This window comes from Salvelinus namaycush, chromosome 20 (genome assembly GCF_016432855.1).
Source record: "Salvelinus namaycush isolate Seneca chromosome 20, SaNama_1.0, whole genome shotgun sequence".
NCBI lineage: Eukaryota > Metazoa > Chordata > Actinopteri > Salmoniformes > Salmonidae > Salvelinus > Salvelinus namaycush.
The window spans coordinates 24,977,794-24,991,773 of record NC_052326.1 but is presented as its reverse complement, the minus strand read 5'-3'; the positions used below and the strand labels follow the sequence as shown (position 1 = coordinate 24,991,773).

Genomic DNA, 13,980 nt, shown 5'->3' with positions numbered 1-13,980 from the left:
GACCGCTGTAAGATCGTATTTTATGACTTAGCTAGTCATGTTGGCAATAGAACAAGCTTTCATATGATGCCCACATGACCCAGATTGCGATTTATAATGGGCCGTTTTTGGATTGCATGAAACAGCAACAGTAATTGTGTGATGGCATGGATTCAGAATTGTGTTCCAAACTAAACAGCTAGAAGTGTGCTTGCTTCAGTTCCTCAACGGAGAGCTAAAAAAGGTACCTAATAGTTGAAGACTCTTCTTTGAGTCATAAAAGTGCATTGAAATGACGTAGGAAGTGTGCACACTATGGGGAGGTGTGTGGCCACTTGAAGACACCAGTTAGTCCTCTCACTCAGACCCTTGTCATTTGTTTCTCTTTTGTTGCACCTTCCCAACATTTTCCAGGATTATTCTTATCATGTTAATGAATGTACTCAGAGTATTTTCAGATTTCGTTATCAACAAATGCAGTAACAGTAGAGTAAATGTGTAATGCACATAATGGCAACGGTGTAATGTTTGGATTCAGTGTTGTCAGGTGAACTGTTGTGTACTCACATTTAGTCTAACAATTTCCCCATTATCTCCAAACTGTTCCCTTTTAATTGCTACCATGGTTATGCATTTTCATATTCCTTCTGTAAGTAACATTTCAATTTAGCCCTATCCCTAGAGGCCAATTCCCACGACTGTAAAGGGTTAAATGCTTATCACCCTCACGGCTGTCAAGCAATGCATTCCGCCAAGAGTCGTTCACGATCTAGCCTGGTTGGGGCCACAACTGGAGCTCGTTTCAAATGTTTCAAGAAATAAACGTATTTGTATGCCAAAAAAATCAACAAATGTACATTGTTTTAAATCACATTTTTACAAGTCAGTCACAAATGGCAGGTTCAATAAGCTCCCTGTATGCCGATGGTGAACGAGAAACTAGTAAAATCATGACTCTTTCGATTTGTGTGGTGTGTGTATGACCATGCAGCAGATCTGTGCTGATGTGAAGAGTTGGGGCCAACAGGCATACTTGGAATCCAGCCACATACTCACCCCCTTTGGGAAATCTGCCACAGGTACGATAATGCTCAGACCCTGATCCAACAGTTACCAATACTGGTCCTGGGGAACCAAAGGCTGTGCAGGCTGTTGTACCAGCCTAGCACTAACACACCTCATTTAGCTAATCAATTAATCATCTAGCTGTTCAGTAGTTAAATTCTGGCTTACCTTTGACCCCTTTGTGATGTCACACAGCGCCCTTCCCCCACACCAGGGCTGAGGTCAGAGGGCATGAGGAGACCAGGAAGCAAGCGCACATTCCGTCCCATCAGCAGATCAACTCCGTGGACAGCATCATCAGGTGGGTGGATCCTCTGACTGACAGCAGAGGGTGACGGTGTCACTGTGATGGTACATGTATTTTATCTGCAATCAATGTTTCAGTGAGGATCCGAATAAAGTGTGTGTTTGTAGGTATCTGGAGGGCTGTGGTCCACACTTGAAGCGTAAGAGCAAGTCTCGCTCCATCGGCACATCTTCCTCCTCCTCCTCTACCTCAGAGGATGACACACCCACCACTGACCCACACACTGCCCAGGCCAGCTCCGACGGTGAGTTACACAAACACACACAGCTCAGACCATCTCTGATGGAAATATATATATACACACACACACACACACACACACACACACACACACACACACACACACACACACACACACACACACACACACACACACACACACACACACACACACACACACACACACACACACACACACACACACACACACACAGCTTTCTGATGTTTTGTCTGTCTGTATGTGTAGTTGTGGTGCTGGACAATCAGGTGTCAGTGGGCTCTACAGCAGCAGCTATGGTGAGAGCTCCTCTCACAGACATCGCTCTGTCTACAAAGGCTATGAGTGTAGTGTCAGTCACCAGCTAGTGCTCCTACAGCAGCACTATAGTGCATGTTCCCCAGCCAGCGTCAGGTACGGACACACAATCATATTCTACCCTTTTATTTGTAATGACAAAACAAACAAAAAATATATCTTCTTTATGCCCTGCCCTCCAGAGGTGACAGTCTTAGAGGATGCACCAATGGGCAGCAAGCCTGCTGACCCCACTCCTGCTCGCGCTGCCCCCACTCCTGCTCGCGCTGCCCCTAGCCCCACCCCTAGCTCTTCTGCCAAGGAGCTGCAATTGGTGGGTCTGACCAAGGAGGTCCTTTCAGCTCACACTCAGAAGGAGGCGCAGGAGTATGTGGATCGCATCCTCCACAGTCCCTATAGCTCCTATCTACAGCAAGACAACAGTTCCGGGGTTCACCCTCAACACCCAGGCCAGTGTGTGTGTAGAGGACTGTTATCACACATGCTATGGAGCAGGGTGACTTGTGTCAACCACCAAGCTGGAGGCCTGTGGCATTGCTTTGTTAGGATGATGAGGTTTTCTTCCAGATAGATGTGCTGTATTTGTGATTACTATTCTACTGTTCTCTCTCCTCCCTCCCTTCAGGTGACTACGTGATGCAACCGGTGACTGCAGCCGTGTTGAACCGCACTCGGACAGGGAAGCCTAATAAACACAAGCATCCCAAACCCAAAACTTCGTCTGACAGCTACGCCTCTCCACCCGAGCCCCCTCTTGCCCTCCCCCGCCCCTACTCCGCCTGGCCCTCCTCTGAATCCTCTAACCCCCTTCCCCAGTTTGGGCTGCCCCACCCTCCTATATCCCCTCCACAAGCCCCCATGGGTACCCTCCAGACCCCCTACTTCACTATGCTGAGAAGCCAGCCAGGGGTGGACCAAGTGGGGAAACAGCAGCAGGCATGGGTGGGCCCCATGGTGCTTCAACCAGACCAGAACCCAAACTCAAACCCACAGAACTTTCAGGAGAACCTACAACAGAATGTTCAGCAGAACCTCCCGCATAACTTTCAGTTTATGCAGTCCATTCAGAACATGCAGACCCCAGTCTATGCAGTCTGTCCAGGTGCAGTCCATCCAGTCCAACATTCCCAGACAGAACTTTCAGTCCATTCAGATCCAGAACATTCAGGGCTTCCACAACATACAGCCCATGGCCCCATCCCAGGGGTTGAACCCTTACATGGCTCCAATGATGGCTGTGATTCTACCCAACTTACCCTTCAGGCTACCCTACCAACTACCCCTCCTACCCTCCAGGCGACCCCACCATGTACCACCCCACCACACCCTCTCTGCTACCCCAGGCCCCCTTTATCATGTCAGGCTTCGGCCCTGGTCTAGGCCCCTTCGCCCAGCCTCAGCCTAGTTCCCAGCCCCAGACGCCACCAGGCCAGCTATACTGCTCCCCCAGACCGAGCTCCTCAGTGGGGGAGGAGGTGGCTGGGCCCCCGGCTCTGTTCTCCAACTCTCGCTCCAGTTCTGCACTGCAACTCAACCTGCTGCAGGAGGCCCAAACCCAGCGAGAGTCAGAGCAGCACTGGACGCACACACGCCCGTGCCGAGAGCCTGCACGACGCGCACACCAAGGGGGTGAGTCAACTCTGACCTCTCACCTTTTACCCTGTGTGTTTCTCATTTGGAGACTTGGCTCTTCCTGTCTCCTTTCCCTTTCCTCTTCACTGCTGATTTGACAATCCAGCAGAAGGTGAAAGCAGTGGAAAGTTAAAAACCTTTATTTCACCAATCAGTGGTCATGAAGGAGAGACCAGACTTCATCTTTTTTTTCAGATTTAACATTCAAGGGAACACTGTTACAAAACAGTAGGTGGTAACACAACTATTCATGCCACTCTCCCTCATCAGATTGATGCACCCTGTGAATCAGGTAACCATGACGCACGCCCAGGCTACGTCAAGTGAGCTGTTGGACCTGCTATTGCAGGAGGATGGCAGGTTAGGTACCGGCTCTAACGCCTCTGTGTCTGGCTTTGGAGTGGCTGGCTCTCTAAGCTCTGGCTCCAACGGAGCATCCACCTCACACACAGGTATGCATAGATACACACTGGTACAGCACAAACACACACACACACACATCCCCTTAGAGTGCTGATGCCCAGTGTTCTCTCACCATCCCCCAGGAAGCAGTAACAGCAGTAAGTACTTTGCCAGTAACGACTCGTCAGACACGTCTCGTAAAGCCAGCAAGAACCAAGAGGCCCAGCAGGATCACGCACAACTCACGCCTTCAACATGCGTGTCGAGAACTCCCTGTGGCGCATGATCCAGCACATGCCAGAACCTGTGAAGATGACCTACCAGATCCATCCCAGGTACCACAACTCAAGCACTCTAGAATCCAATGCTAGAACCCAAACTCTACTCTATAGAACCCTGCTCTAGAATGTAACGCTAGCACCTAATATTAGTACCCAGCTCTAGAACGTAACGCTAGAACCTAATATTAGTACCCAGCTCTAGAATGTAACGCTAGCACCTAATATTAGTACCCAGCTCTAGAATGTAACGCTAGCACCTAATATTAGTACCCAGCTCTAGAACGTAACGCTAGAACCTATTATTAGAGCGCTGCTCTAGAATGGAACACTACAACCTATTATTAGAGCCCTGCTCTAGAGTGGAACACTAGAACCTATTATTAGAGCCCTGCTCTAGAGTGGAACACTAGAACCTATTATTAGAGCCCTGCTCTAGAATGGAACACTAGAACCTATTAGAGCCCTGCTCTAGAGTGGAACACTAGAACCTATTATTAGAACCTATTATTAGAGCCCTGCTCTAGAGTGGGACACTAGAACCTATTATTAGAGCCCTGCTCTAGAGTGGAACACTAGAACCTATTATTAGAGCCCTGCTCTAGAGTGGAACACTAGAACCTATTAGTAGAGCCCTGCTCTAGAGTGGAACACTAGAATCAATTATTAGAGCCCTGCTCTAGAGTGGAACACTAGAACCTATTATTAGAGCCCTGCTCTAGAATGGAACACTAGAACCTATTAGAGCCCTGCTCTAGAGTGGAACACTAGAATCAATTATTAGAGCCCTGCTCTAGAGTGGAACACTAGAACCTATTATTAGAGCCCTGCTCTAGAGTGGAACACTAGAACCTATTATTAGAGCCCTGCTCTAGAATGGAACACTAGAACCTATTAGAGCCCTGCTCTAGAGTGGAACACTAGAACCTATTATTAGAACCCTGCTCTAGAGTGGAACACTAGAACCTATTATTAGAGCCCTGCTCTAGAGTGGGACACTAGAACCTATTATTAGAGCCCTGCTCTAGAATGGAACACTAGAACCTATTATTAGAGCCCTGCTCTAGAGTGGAACACTAGAACCTATTAGTAGAGCCCTGCTCTAGAGTGGAACACTAGAACCTATTATTAGAGCCCTGCTCTAGAATGGAACACTAGAACCTATTAGAGCCCTGCTCTAGAGTGGAACACTAGAACCTATTATTAGAACCCTGCTCTAGAGTGGAACACTAGAACCTATTATTAGAGCCCTGCTCTAGAGTGGGACACTAGAACCTATTATTAGAGCCCTGCTCTAGAGTGGAACACTAGAACCTATTATTAGAGCCCTGCTCTAGAATGGAACACTAGAACCTATTATTAGATAGAGCCCTGCTCTAGAATGGAACACTAGAACCTATTATTAGAGCTCTGCTCTAGAATGGAACACTAGAACCTATTATTAGAGCCCTGCTCTAGAGTGGGACACTAGAACCTATTATTAGAGCCCTGCTCTAGAGTGGAACACTAGAACCTATTATTAGAGCCCTGCTCTAGAATGGAACACTAGAACCTATTATTAGATAGAGCCCTGCTCTAGAATGGAACACTAGAACCTATTATTAGAGCTCTGCTCTAGAATGGAACACTAGAACCTATTATTAGAGCTCTGCTCTTGAGTGGAACACTAGAACTTAATATTAGAACAAATGCTCTAGAACCCAGACAGCCGGTATGACTACCCTCCTAGCGTACTGACATGCTAGTTACCCTGCAGGGACCAGGCAGAGGTGCTGGCTGAGGTCAAGGAGAAGCTACGTCTGCTGCAGCCTCTACAGCCCTGGTTCACCCAGGAACAGAGAGAGGAGCTGGCTGAAGTCCACCCCTGGATCCAACAACACACAGTCCCTCAGATGATAGACACACAGGTGGGGAGGGCTCACATACACACATACACACACAGACACATAGATTTAGGTGCATGCTAACTCTCTCGCTCTCTCTCTGTCTGTGTGTCTCTCTCTGTCTCTCTCTCTCTCTCTCTGTGTGTGTGTGTTTCTCTCTCTCTCTCTCTGTCTCTCAGGGCTGTGTGAACTGTAGTGCAAGAACAGGGATTCACCCACAGGATCCAGAGAGCTCGTCCCCTTTGAATGCCCTCAGCAGGATTCTAGTCCCGCCCCTGACACCCCATCTAGGAAATGCAAACCTGCCAAGCCGGGACCCTTAACTCCGCCCACCAAATATCTCTACTGACCAATTACTAGGAGCTCAGAGAGGCTTTCTCTCAGTGCCCTAGAACAGTGTTTTTGCCCTAGCACTACACAGATGATTCAAATAATCAACTAATCATCAAACTTTGATTATTTGAATCAGCTGTGTAGTGCTAGGGCAAAAACCAAAACCCGGGTTGCCAGGTCAAGCTGAAATTTCTAAGGCCTGAAAACCAGCCCAAATATTTTTGGCCGCAGCAAGAGTTGCCACATTTATCCAATAAACCCATTTTCCTTAATGCTATCAAGCAAATTAAGCAGGAATATCAATGTAATTTCTAACTATGTAAGTTAAGAAGCAAAATTTGGTTTTCCAACAAAGGATTAATTCTTGTGAGTTTAAGAATATGTCGCAAGATAAAAGATAATTTGCCCTTATTAAACTCTCCTGATCATTTTCCATCAATGGATGTTGATTTAACCTTTTTTGACTGCTATGATTAAACAATTAAGCCTTAGGAGGTGTGGTATATGGCCAATATACCACGGCTGAGGACTGTTGTTAGGACACATCCCTTAGCCTTGGTATATTGGCCATATACCACAAACCCCTGAGGTACCTTATTGCTATTATATACTGCTTACCAACTTAATTAGAACAGTAAAAAGTAATTGTCATACCTGTGGTACACTGTCTGATATACCACAATTTTCAACTAATCAGCTTTCAGGGCTCAAACCACCCAGTTTATAATTCTAAATAAATCAATTTTGCGATTGTGCATAAGTATAGATAAATCCGACAGGAGAGTGAGTGATGAAAGTTGGACAGAGGATCTTGAAATCTCTGTGCAAGAAACCATTGGATGAACTTTGAAAAACGAATGTTGGTGTCCCCAGGACTGAGTTTGGGAAAAGCTGCCCTAGAATCTTCAGACACAGATTAACACACATACACAGATCTGAACAGCTGCATCAGAGGCTGTATTGGGCCGGAGGGCACAGAGGAATGGAGCATTCTGATTGGCACTTTCTGGCAGGTGAGAGACGGGTATTCTTATTGGCTGGTCTCTGGACCCCAATTGGATCACTTCTGACAGATTTTGTTGGATTCCAATGGATCATTTGTACTCTCTCTCTCTGTCCCTCCCTCTCTCTCATTATAGACCCTGTGTATATTAATTTGGGAGTCTGTTCTGCAGGCTGTTTAGAACCTGGATGGCCCGATACCACTGGGAGATATCAAAAACACAGACTGAAATCTACTGATGTTATGGACACACACTCTGGGTGATACTGGCAGAGTGATTGTATGGACAGTTACAGCCCTAAGCCGACTCCCACTACAAATGAACTCTGCATTTTTGTCTAGCGAGCAAATGGATCTGACAAGCAGAAGGGCCTTATGTTGTGTAGGAGTGACATGTGTATGGACACACACTGTGAGATACGGGGTGATGTTAGGGACACAGAAACCCTCAGTATGATACAGACAGTGACGGGGTGTTGAACTGCAGTACAGCGTCTGGGCTGTTCCCTGGATCCATGGACCAGCACAGGGACTCCAGAAGGCACAGTTGTGGACCTGGACCTAGAATGAACAGTTGCCATGACGTTCCACCGCTTCTGCTCCTTTCAATTTCTATTTTTGTGATTGTTGTTTATTGTGTCTCTACGATTCCAAAGGTTCCCTGGTACTCCTTGTCCTAACCTCAACAAGCTGCAACCACAGCCAGGCTCACTTTATTGAATGAAATGTTATAAAGGCTTGATGTTGGTGTCTTTTGTATGTTTGGTGTGTGTGTCTTCTCTATGCGCTCATGTCCATAAGTGTCCTGTTTGTCTAGGTTTTGTACATTTTTTTTGGTACAGAACAATGTATTTTAGAAGAAAAAAACTGTATACTGTATGTATAATGTATAATTGAGGGAGTTTTTGTGACAACTTGAAATGACTACATAAAAAGGATGACAACAATTGACTTTTTTTATATAGCCCTTCTTACATTAGCTGATATCTCAAAGTGCTGTACAGAAACCCAGCCTAAAACCCCAAACAGCAAGCAATGCAGGTGTAGAAGCACGGTGGCTAGGAAAAACTCCCTAGAAAGGCCAAAACCTAGGAAGAAACCTAGAGAGGAACCAGGCTATGAGGGGTGGCCAGTCCTCTTCTGGCTGTGCCGGGTGGAGATTATAACAGAACATGGCCAAGATGTTCAAATGTTCATAAATGACCAGCAGGGTCAAATAATAATAATCACAGTAGTTGTCGAGGGTGCAGCAAGTCAGCACCTCAGGAGTAAATGTCAGATGTCTTTATTTTGGTAACCTTTCCTAGCTAATCTTCTTTCAAAGGTAGCTTTTAGTCCAACAGTCTCTAGGTCTCTATCTGGTCGTCTATCAACACACAATCACATACAGTACACAGTCCTGACACTGAGTTCTCAAGAGATTTGTCACTGAAGCACAATCAACACAAGCTGATCTCCAAACATACTGTTTTATTCATTATTGTACATACAACACTACACAGTCATGTTTATTACTCATATTCACTATTTCACTATGTACACCTGAGCTGTGCCTGAACACAACAGAATAAATACATACTATGTATCGTGTGTGTCACTCCTAGACACAGTACTTCCAGAAGCACTCTGTAGTGGTTCTCTTTCTGTACTCTCTTCTGCTGCCCAGGAAACGAGGTTGAGGGCTCAGAGCTGGTGTTTCCAACAGCACCTGAGAGAGAGCGAGAGAAAGAAATTAAGTAGTAGAGAGAGTAAGTGAAAGGAACGAGAGTTGAGGAGAGCTTTGATACTTTGCTGAATGCTTAGTATGTGAAAGGTGCCTGTGTTCAATGAGATTGCTAGTTTGTTTTGGATGGACTGATCTCTCACCTCTCTCACGGCCTGGTCTGGGCTGAACACTGCTGATCTTAGATCTGTACAGAGACGAGTGGAAACAAAGACCTGGTTAGGTATATGTTTACCATTCTCTGTCTCTCTCTCATATACAGACTCACACATTTAGAGTGGAAACAAAGACCTGGTTAGGTATATGTTTACATTCTCTGTATCTCTCTCATATACAGACTCACACATTTAGAGAAGACCATCAGACCCACCCTCACATCGTGCTGCTCACATCGTACACTTACACAAGGCTGACACCATAGACCCGCTCTCTCTTCTGATGTACAAACTGACACACAAACACTCAATGTCACTCACTGCCACGGCCAGGTGCACTGTGGAATCTGTAGGTGTGGTCAGAAAGGACCAGCTCCTCTGGACTCACCACCTGGTCCTCCTCTACAGACGCTATAAACATGACATAACGGGACTTAACATGACATATATACAACATGATATAACGTGTGTGTGTGTGCTTGCATGTTTGTGTCACTCACCTGTTCCGGTGTAGGACATCTCGTTAGAGTGTGAGACGGGGTGTGTGAGGAGGGGTCCGGCGGCGGTAAGCAGCAGAACACACGAAAGGAAACGCTTACACTGCATGTCTGTACTGGACCGTCTGTACTGCCTCCAAACTGTCTGTAGTACTGTCTACTGTCTGTACTGTCCTACAGGTGTCTGCCGGTAGCTGTTTCCCAGCCGTCTGTACTGCAACACAGAGTCTGTAGCTATATTTGTCTGTTGTGTTTGAAGCAACACTGTGGCAACACTGTGTCAGAACCAACTGTAGAGGATGCCGTTTCTATGCTACGTAGCTACTTTTTCTTCTTTCTCTCTTTCTCTCTCTTTCTCTGTGGATCCCTGCAGGTCTCAATCAGGTGCTCTGCTCTGGATCCATACCCTGCCTTATATACCTCCCGCCTTCCCTCTCTCCTATCTTCTCTCAATCCATCTCCACTATTTCGGCCCTGAGTTGTAAATATTGCCCCGTACTGTCGGTGAGGCTGACAGGGAGGCCCAATAAACCAACCTCTCTCCCTCTCATTTCCATCTTTCTTTTTCACTATCTACCTCTCTCCTTCCCTCTTTTGGCATAGCGTGCGTCAGGGGTGACACATTTAACCAGCTTGTCCTGATGCCACCCTAATAAATCTGCACAGCGCAGGTGTGAGTGTATGTGTTAGTGTACACTGAGTGTATATGTGTTGGTGTGAGTGTCCATCGGTGACTGCCACTGCTGGTTCACGCCCCAAAATGGCCCCTGAATTTACTTCCCCGTTCACACACTCGTTTGTTTTACAATCATTGTATGGACCAAACAATTAATTATCATTCAAAATCCTATTTTCCCTAACCCCAAACCCTAATTCTAACCCTAATCCTAACCTTAACCCCAAACCCTAATTCTAACCCTAATCCTAATTGTAACCATAAACCTAACCCTCAAAATGTCCCCACTTGTCTGAATCTTCCTTGTTTTACTGGCCTTGATCCCCACAAGGATGGCTAAACCAAAACACACACAGATAGCCTGTTCCAGGCCTCTCTCCCTCTCAACCTAAGTCCCCAGAACCAGGATTAGGACTTCCTGATCTATACCATAGTCATGTGCCTGTGCATTAGCCTGTTCTTTTGTCACCTCTCACTCTTCCTCTACCAATTCAATTCAAGGGGCTTTATTGGCATGGGAAACATGTGTTAACATTGCCAAAGCAAGTGAGGTAGATAATATACAAAAGTGAAATAAACAATAAAAATTAACAGTAAACATTACACATACATAAGTTTCAAAACAATAAAGACATTACAAATGTCATATTATGTATATATACAGTGTTGTAACAATGTACAAATGGTTAAAGTACACAAGGGAAAATAAATAAGCATAAATATGGGTTGTATTTACAATGGTGTTTGTTCTTCACTGGTTGCCCTTTACTTGTGGCAACAGGTCACAAATCTTGCTGCTGTGACGGCACACTGTGGAATTTCACCCAGTAGATATGGGAGTTTATCAAAATTGGGTTTGTTTTCGAATTCTTTGTGGATCTGTGTAATCTGAGGGAAATATGTGTCTCTAATATGGTCATACATTGGGCAGGAGGTTAGGAAGTGCAGCTCAGTTTCCACCTCATTTTGTGGGCAGTGTGCACATAGCCTGTCTTCTCTTGAGAGCCGTGACTGCCTACGGCGGCCTTTCTCAATAGCAAGGCTATGCTCACTGAGTCTGTGCATAGTCAAAGCTTTCCTTAAATGTGGGTCAGTCACTGTGGTCAGGTATTCTGCCACTGTGTACTCTCTGTTTAGGGCCAAATACCATTCTAGTTTGCTCTGTTTTTTTTGTTAATTCTTTCCAATGTGTCAAGTAATTATCTTTTTGTTTTCTCATGATTTGCTTGGGTCTAATTGTGCTGCTGTCCTGGGGCTCTGTGGGGTGTGTTTGTGAACAGAGCCCCAGGACCAGCTTGCTTAGGGGACTCTTCTCCAGGTTCATCTCTCTGTAGGTGATGGCTTTGTTATGGAAGGTTTGGGAATCGCTTCCTTTTAGATGGTTGTAGCTCTACCTCTCATTCCATTTCCCTCTTTCTATTTCCCCCCCCCCACTCACCCCCCACCCTCTCTCATTGTCACCTCAGAGGCTTCAGTAAATCATGTGTGTGATTCACAGCTCAGACCATCTCCACTCCGCAGAGCACTTCCGTGCCACGTCTCCTGTAACCTCTAATTGATGTGTGTTTGTGTGCATGTGTGTATATACATTTATGCATCGCATACCACCGGCAGGGCTGCATCTCTAGTAAATGGGTTGGGATTTAAAGGCAGAATATCTCACCTTGTTAGACAGAAACACGATCACTTCATTGGCCATGGAACCCAGAGTGCGTCACTGACTGCTACAGCAGCTATAAAGGGGAGTCATTCATACAAGTATCTGCCATGGTAAATTTACACTCAGTTTCTCCTAAAGCAAAACACTCAGTTAAACACTGAAGGGAATTCTGAATAAAGAACATCTATTTTTCTCCTGTATCTTGTTAATATTGTGATAGATGTGCTACGTGCACCAGTCAAATCTGTATGAATCTTAAAATTGGTTTGATGATTTATTTGTATTCATATTTATTATGGATCCCCATTAGTTCTTGCCAAGGCAGCACCTACTCTTCCTGGGGTCCATTAGTTCCTGTCAAGGCAGCACCTACTCTTCCTGGGGTCCATTAGTTCCTGTCAAGGCAGCACCTACTCTTCCTGGGGTCCATTAGTTCCTGTCAAGGCAGCACCTACTCTTCCTGGGGTCCATTAGTTCCTGTCAAGACAGCACCTACTCTTCCTGGGGTCCATTAGTTCCTGTCAAGGCAGCACCTACTCTTCCTGGGGTCCATTAGTTCCTGCCAAGGCAGCACCTACTCTTCCTGGGGTCCATTAGTTCCTGTCAAGGCAGCACCTACTCTTCCTGGGGTCCATTAGTTCCTGTCAAGGCAACACCTACTCTTCCTGGGGTCCATTAGTTCCTGTCAAGGCAGCACCTACTCTTCCTGGGGTCCATTAGTTCCTGTCAAGGCAGCACCTACTCTTCCTGGGGTCCATTAGTTCCTGTCAAGGCAGCACCTACTCTTCCTGGGGTCCATTAGTTCCTGTCAAGGCAACACCTACTCTTCCTGGGGTCCATTAGTTCCTGTCAAGGCAGCACCTACTCTTCCTGGGGTCCATTAGTTCCTGTCAAGGCAGCACCTACTCTTCCTGGGGTCCATTAGTTCCTGTCAAGGCAGCACCTACTCTTCCTGGGGTCCATTAGTTCCTGTCAAGGCAGCACCTACTCTTCCTGGGGTCCATTAGTTCCTGTCAAGGCAGCACCTACTCTTCCTGGGGTCCATTAGTTCCTGTCAAGGCAGCACCTACTCTTCCTGGGGTCCATTAGTTCCTGTCAAGGCAGCACCTACTCTTCCTGGGGTCCATTAGTTCCTGTCAAGGCAGCACCTACTCTTCCTGGGGTCCATTAGTTCCTGCCAAGGCAGCACCTACTCTTCCTGGGGTCCATTAGTTCCTGTCAAGGCAGCACCTACTCTTCCTGGGGTCCATTAGTTCCTGTCAAGGCAGCACCTACTCTTCCTGGGGTCCAGCAAAATTAAGGCAGTTTATACAATTTTAAAAACATTACAATACATTCACAGACGGTGTGACCTCAGGCCCCTACTCAACCACTACCTCATATTTACAGTAAAAAATCCATGTGTACATGTGTGTATAGTGCGTATGCTATTGTGTGTGTGTGTGTATGCATGTGTCTGTGCCTATGTTTGTGTTGCTTCATAGTCCCCGCTGTTCCATAAGGTGTTTTTTTATCTGTTTTTTAAATAACATTTTACTGCTTGCATCAGTTACTTGATGTGGAATAGAGTTCCATGTAGTCATGGCTCTATTTAGTACTGTGCACCTTCTATTGTCTGTTCTGACTACCTCTTGTGGGCATGTCTTGTGGGGTATGCATGGGTGTCCGAGCTGTGCGCCAGTAGTTCAAACAGAAAGCTTGGTGCATTCAACATGTCAATACCTCTCATAAATACGAATTAATGTGCCTCTCTACAGCATGTGGTTTCATTTGCACTACAGAGCCAGTTGAGTGTTTTTTTTCAGGCATACTTTGTTTGTAGAATTCATGAACAAGTGTATTTACATCAAAC

The 13,980-nt window shown here is 46.0% G+C and overlaps 1 protein-coding gene, 1 long non-coding RNA gene and 1 pseudogene across 2 annotated transcripts; 2 read left to right on the top strand and 1 right to left on the bottom strand.

Annotated features, from left to right (window-relative positions):
* The first annotated feature begins 2,052 nt into the window (after positions 1–2,052).
* LOC120064717 lies at positions 2,053–6,853 on the top strand (annotated as a pseudogene).
* A 202-nt stretch (positions 6,854–7,055) lies between these two features.
* LOC120065148 lies at positions 7,056–8,176 on the top strand. The gene is made up of 2 exons (XR_005478646.1): positions 7,056–7,427; positions 7,554–8,176. It is a non-coding gene; the product is annotated as an uncharacterized LOC120065148 (long non-coding RNA).
* Positions 8,177–9,017: 841 nt separating this feature from the next.
* Positions 9,018–9,901, bottom strand: LOC120064716 (prepro-urotensin II-beta-like). Its single transcript, XM_039015338.1, has 4 exons — positions 9,796–9,901; positions 9,617–9,706; positions 9,284–9,327; positions 9,018–9,125 (listed from the first exon to the last, which is right to left on the bottom strand). The coding sequence occupies exons 1-4, from the start codon at positions 9,899–9,901 to the stop codon at positions 9,018–9,020; spliced, it is 348 nt and encodes a 115-aa protein (XP_038871266.1).
* Between the last annotated feature and the right edge of the window lie 4,079 nt (positions 9,902–13,980).